Source organism: Miscanthus floridulus, chromosome 18, assembly GCF_019320115.1.
Source record: "Miscanthus floridulus cultivar M001 chromosome 18, ASM1932011v1, whole genome shotgun sequence".
Taxonomy (NCBI): Eukaryota; Viridiplantae; Streptophyta; class Magnoliopsida; order Poales; family Poaceae; genus Miscanthus; species Miscanthus floridulus.
This window is the reverse complement of record NC_089597.1, coordinates 25,222,142-25,228,819: the sequence shown is the minus strand read 5'-3', so window position 1 is coordinate 25,228,819 and position 6,678 is coordinate 25,222,142. Positions and strand designations below refer to the sequence as shown.

Sequence of the window (6,678 nt, the reverse complement as noted above, 5' to 3'; positions counted from 1 at the left end):
CCATCTACACTTATGATCTCTACATCATCTACTCCAAATATGCATTTGAATCCAAGATCACACAATTGAGCCACGGATAGCAAATTGAAATTCAAGCTCTCAACTAGCAATACATTGGATATGCTCATGTCATTGGATATTGCAATCTTACCAAGCCCTTTGACCTTGCCTTTGCCATTATCACTAAATGTGATACTATCATAACCATCATTGCCATTGGTGTTGATTGAGTTGAACATTCTTGCATCACCGGTCATGTGTTGAGTGCACCCACTATCAAGAACCCATTGCCTTCCTCCGGCTTTATAATTGACCTACAAAAGAAGATCAATTCTTTTTAGGTACCCAAACTTGCTTGGGTCCTTGAAGGTTAGTCACTAGGCTCTTTGGTACCCAAATGGCTTTCTTCTTTGAGCCCATCCATGGTTTACCAATGAACTTAGCCTTTACACCATTTATACCCCTAGTAAGCATATAGCATGAACCAAGCTTAATGGAGGATACATTAGCATTTTTGCTCTTATTTTTGTATTCATGCTCTTTATGACCAACTTGCTTGCAACTAGTGCAAAACCAACCATTGTTCTTCACAAAATTAGTCTTGTGAGGAGCAAAGGCCACCTTGCCTTTCTTGGGGGATATAGCCCAATCCCTCTTTATAGAGAGAAGCTCTTTGGCTACCCAAGCACATAAGCAAGCGGTCCTCACCACCATAAGCCTTAGCTAAGGTGTGAGTGAGCTTAGTGACCTCCTTTTTGAGGTTCTCATTCTCAACCACTAGTGAGGTATTACAAGTAAGACCATCACTACTAGATGAGGTAGAAGTGGAAGTGCTACAAGAAGGGTTAGTAGTAGCAACAATGATAGGCATAGATAGTGATGTATCAATTATATCACAAGTTAAACCTACATTGCAAGTTTCAACATGCTTTGTTTTATTTTGCTCTTTAAGCGAAGAAGAATGAGCTTTTTCAAGCTTTTTGTGAGCTTTGCCAAGCTTCTCATGGGCTTCCTCTGGCTTCTCGTGAGTTGCTTTGAGCTCATCAAGGGCTTGCTTAAGGGCTTTTACCTCCTTATTCAAGCTCTTGCATTCCCTTCTCTTAATGTCAAAGTATTCTTTAGCATCTTCTAGCATGTCAAATAATTCATCCTTAGTAGGTTCATCATCATCACTATCACTATCATTTTCATTTTCATGTTCATGATCATCAAATGTTCTTCATCGCTTTCATCATCACAAGATTGTAGCTTAGTGGCCTTAGCCATGAAGCATGATGAAGATTCGAAGAGAGAAGGCTTCTCATTGATGGTAATACTTGCAAGAACCTTCTTCTTGGTGGTCTTGTGATCATCACTATCATCATCATCATCACATGAGGAAGTATCACTATCCCAAGTGACTACATATGAACCACCCTTCTTCTTCTTGAAGGCCATCTTGTCCTTCTCTTTCTTTTCCTTCTTGTCCTTCTTCTTGTTCTTCTTGTTGTCATCATCATTGTCACTATTGTATGGGCATTGAGCAACAAGATGATCTTTGCTTCCACACTTGAAGCACCTTCTTGACTCTTCTTTGTTCTTGAATGAATATTTCTTTCTTCTTGCATGGTAGCCCTTCTTCACCATGAACTTGCCAAATCTTTTGACAAAGAGAGCCATCTTCTCATCATCATCATCATCCCAAGATTCATCTTCCTCACTTGATGTTTCTTGCTTTGCTTTGCCCTTGGTAGATGTGGCTTTGAATGCCATGCTCTTCTTCTTGTCATCCTTCTTTTCTTCTTTCTTCTCCCTCTTTTCTTCCTTCTCATCATCATCTCTATAAGCATCATCGGTCATGATATCTCCCAAGATTTGATTTGGTGTCATTGTATCCAAACCAGACCTCACTAGAATAGTGACCAATGTAGCAAATCTTGAGGGTAAACATCTCAAGAACTTATTTGAGAATTCCTTGTCCTCTATCTTCTCACCAAGTGCCTTGAGATCATTTACAATCACTTCCATCTGATGGAACATGTCCGGCACACTCTCATCTTTCTTCATCTTGAAACTAGCAAATTTATCCTTGAGAATATATGCCTTTGCACCCTTGATTGCCTTGGTGCCCTCAAAAGATTCTTCCAATTTCTTCCATGCCTCATGAGCTCTCTCAATGTTCTTGATTTGCTCAAATGTTCTCTCATCCAAAGCATCATGGATGGCACTAAGAGCAATGTCATTATTTTGGAGTAGCAATTCTTCAGCGGCAGTGGGAGCCTCTTCATCTTCTATCTCAATTTTTGTTTCTACCACCTTCCAAATCTTCCTATTGATTGACTTGATATATGTTGTCATCTTAGCCTTCCAATAGGGATAATTTGAGCCATCAAATTGGGGTGGCTTCTTGGTGTTGTTGATTTGAGCCATTTTAACACCGAAGGTTGTTAAGCCTCAAATAACGGTGACCTCGGCTCCGATACCACTTGAAAGGTCCTAATGGCTAGGGGGGTGAATAGCCTAATAAAAATTTCTACAACAACACTTAACAAAAGGTTAGACAATTATGAGGCGAAGCAAGTGTTGCACTAGCCTACACAAAATGCAAGCCACCTACCATAATTCTAGTTTAGATAGTCTCTATTCACACAATAGTTATGACACTACCCTATGTTAGTGTGCTCTCAAAGGCTAACTAAAGAGCCACACCAACCAAGCAAGCAAGCTCTCACAACTAGCTACGCTAAAGAGCTTGTCAACTAGTTTGCGGTAAAGTAAAGAGAGTGATCAAGAAGGTTATACCGCCGTGTAGATGAAGAACCAATCAATCACAAAGATGAATAACAATGAAGACCAATCACCTCGAAATCAATGATAAACACAATGATTTTTACCGAGGTTCACTTGCTTGCCGGCAAGCTAGTCCTTGTTGTGGCGATTCACTCACTTGGAGGTTCACGCGCTAATTGGCATCACACGCCAAACCCTCAATAGGGTGCCGCACAACCAACACAAGATGAGGATCATACAAGCCACGAGCAATCCACTAGAGTACCTTTTGGCGCTCCACCGGAGAAAGGTCAAGAACCCCTCACAATCACCACGATCGGAGCCGGAGACAATCACCACCCTCCGCTCAATGATCCTCGCTGCTCCAAGCCATCTAGGTGGCGGCAACCACCAAGAGTAACAAGCAAAATCCACAGCAAAACACGAACACCAAGTGCCTCTAGATGCAATGACTCAAGCAATGCACTTGGATCACTCCCAATCTCACTATGATGATGAATCAGTGATGGAGATGAGTGGGAGGACTTTGGCTAGGCTCACAAGGTTGCTATGTCAATGAAAATGGCTAAAGATGTGAGCTATAGCCAGCCATGGGGCTTAAATAGAAGCCCCCACGAAATACAGCCATTATACCCCTTCACTGGGTACACTGCGCTCTGACCGGACGCTCCAGTCATACTGACCGAACCCTGGACTCAGCGTCCAGTCCATTGATTTATGCCACATGTCACTCTGAGTTAAAACTGAATCGTCATATCACAACGGCTAAGTGCTGACCGGACGTTCTGGCAAAACTGACCGGACACTAAAGCCCCAGCGTTCGATCGAGTATAGTAAGGGTCCAAATCCATTTTTCCTCGACCGGACACAGCCCAGCGTCTGGTGGAGTACCCTAGCTACTGTACCGCTAGGTCAGCGTGACCGGATGCAGGCAGTCAGTGTCCGATGCATTCAGATCCAGCGTCCGGTCACTTGATCGATGGTGGCATCTCCTCTATCTTCTTCACCCTTGCTCAAATGTGCCAACCACTAAGTGTATCACCTTGTGCACATGTGTTAGCATATTTTCATAAATGTTTTCAAGGGTGTTAGCACTCCACTAGATCCTAAATGCATATGCAATGAGTTAGAGCATCTAGTGGCACTTTGATAACCGCATTCCAATACGAGTTTCACTCCTCTTAATAGTACGGCTATCAAACCTAAATGTGATCACACTCTCTAAGTGTCTTGATCACCAAAACAAAATAGCTCCTACAAATTATATCTTTTCCTTGAGCTTTTTATTTTTCTCTTTCTTCTTTTCAAGTTTAAGCCCTTGATCATCGCCATGCCATCACCATTTTTATGTTATGATCTTCATTAGCTTCTCCACTTGAAGTGTGCTACCTATCTCATGATCACTTGATAAACTAGGTTAGCACTTAGGGTTTCATCAATTCACCAAAACCAAACTAGAGCTTTTAGCACCCTGACGCTCCATAAAACAGCCCGCTCCTGATGAGGTCCTTGACCGCGTCTGGGACCTCCGCCAGCTGGACCGTGGGTGCACTGGTACTTGGCACCGACCCGAAGATTTCTGAGACGACAAGTCGGGCAACGTTGCGAATCTAGTCAAGATCCCCTTCGAGAGCACGTCGCTCTTCACGGGACTTGGCCAGCTCCTCGGCGTTTCGGCTGAAGCTCGCCTTGGATGTCTCTAGGTCTCGCTCTAGCGCCTTCACCCTTTCACCTAGCTCTAGAGGAAGGGCAACAAACTTAGAAATAGGCTTTGGGAAAAATCAACACCATGAGAAAACAAAAGGGTACGCACCAGTGCGAGAGGCCTCAAGGGTGGAGAAATCATCTGCCTATCGGGCCACCTACTCACACAACTGGGTACTCGCGTCTTCCATCCCCATCACCTGGCTCTAGAGTGCGAGCACTTCCTGATCCGCCTCCGACCGGGCCCTCTCCTCTGCCTCCAGGGCCTTCTGTGCCCTCTCTAGGGTGGCCCACTCTAGCTCAAGGGCCGCCAAGGCCTCTTGAAGCGCCACCTTAGTATTAGCTAGGGACGTCCGTAGCCCCGCCTCGATCTCCTCATGGCGGGCCTTCGCTGCCTCGAGCCCTTGCTCGGCAGCAGTCGCCCGCTCCGCCGCACGCTGCCCCTCCACCCGCGCCGCGGCCGCCTCGGCCGTCTGGATTTGGGACTTGCGGCAAGCGGACTTCGCCCAGTGCTCTAGCTCAGCCATCCGAGCGTGTTCTGCCCAGAGGAAGTGCGACTTGCGGGACGACACCTTCCTTATCTCCTATAAAAAACAGGTGTTATAAAAACAACCGGTGAAAGATTCAAAGGGCAAGGAGAAGTACCAAAAACTCACCTCCGCGGCAAGCTACAGGTCGACCTCAACTAGCTATCGGGCAAACTGAGCCTGCTTCTGGGTGCTCTCCAGCTTCGCGGATAGCTCAGTGAGCTCAGACACCACGGCATGCCCTTGTCCACCAAAAATTTCCCAAAGTTGGAGCTCCTAGGAATCCCAGAGGATGAACCTCGCCTTCGATGGGTCCTCGGGGAAGGGCCACTCCAGGTCACCCTCCAATGAACCGCTAAAGGGCCTAGCCCTCAACCAGACCACCACCAACTCCCGCGACGACACCACCGGTTCCACCATGGTATCCGCCTCGTCATCAGATGGGATTTCCACCACCACGTTCGCATGAGATGCCACTGGGCGTCCCAGCTCCGCCCCGGCCACGCTTCCCTGGCGCCTTTGGCTCTAATGGCAAGGATAGATCGTGCAGCCCTCCACTCAGCTAGATAGGGAGTTCGCTCTCCATTGTCTCCTCCACCGCGACCACCAAAGAAGGGGCCACGAGTGTCACCTCTACCGTCGGCACCGGGATCGCCGCCAACACCGACACCACCGCTGCTGCCTTATCAGTAGCCCCCCCTGGGGGGCAGCACCCCCAGGAGGGAAGGCCTTGCTGCCGCCACATGCTGTAGTGTGGGCCTCCAAACCTCCTACACGGGGGTCGGGGCAATGCTCAACCCCGGCATCCCTCGGCCGCTAACAAAAATCGTGGGTAAGCCACACTTCACGAAGACTCGACCAGCAAGAATCGAAGAAGCAAGGAAACATACTAGGTGGCGAGCGGCATGACATGGAAGGTAGGCTCCGATGACCACAGACCTATGGGCCAAGGACCGCTCCCAGGCTACGACCCGCACCCCCTTGCTTCGAATGGGGTCGGAGTCATCCTGACCGGCTCCTATCTGGCCTGTGGTCGCTGCGACCTCTGGCTTGGGACTCCCCGACCAGAGCAACGGGCGGGGCGTCCTCCGACTGCAAGTCACGTATCAATCGGGCACCAGTCTGCCCCTCAGACCGCCTAGACTGCTCGACTGCAGCTGCGACAGGCAAGGCCTCCTTCAGCTGCAAGTCCATCATTGGCACCGGTTCCATCATCGTGCAAGCGCCCATCTGCTCCTCGGACCACTCGGCTCGCTCGGCCGCGCCCGCCATGGATGATGATGGGACCGACAACGCCATCAAGGGGCGCGGTGATCGTGGCCGCTTCACCGCTCACTCGCCAATGATGTCTGCACTCGCTGCATGCTTCCTCGATGCAGGAACCGCCACACGCCGCGCGGCCTCCTGCTCACCACCAGCGGACGTCGCCGTAGGGCCGTGACGCTCCGCTAAGGTCACAACGACCTCCTAACTCTCCTCCTCATCGGAGAAGACCATGTCATCCAAATCTATAGGAGGGTCATCCGACATGAGTTTTGACTCGATGTCGCTCCTATGTTCCCTAGCCCTCATGCGCCGGGCGACCTCCTTCTTCTTCTCTTCCTTCCGCCGAACCTCCTCAGTTCTCTTCTTCTTCCGGGCGTCTACCGCTTCCTTCTGAGCGGCTTGTCGGGCCTAG

General features: G+C 48.7%; 1 protein-coding gene across 1 annotated transcript; it reads right to left on the bottom strand.

Moving 5' to 3' along the window:
* Positions 1–4,679: 4,679 nt before the first annotated feature.
* LOC136523509 (uncharacterized) lies at positions 4,680–6,272 on the bottom strand. Its single transcript, XM_066517173.1, has 2 exons — positions 6,066–6,272; positions 4,680–5,057 (listed from the first exon to the last, which is right to left on the bottom strand). Exons 1-2 carry the CDS (start codon positions 6,270–6,272, stop codon positions 4,680–4,682), a joined length of 585 nt encoding a protein of 194 aa, XP_066373270.1.
* Between the last annotated feature and the right edge of the window lie 406 nt (positions 6,273–6,678).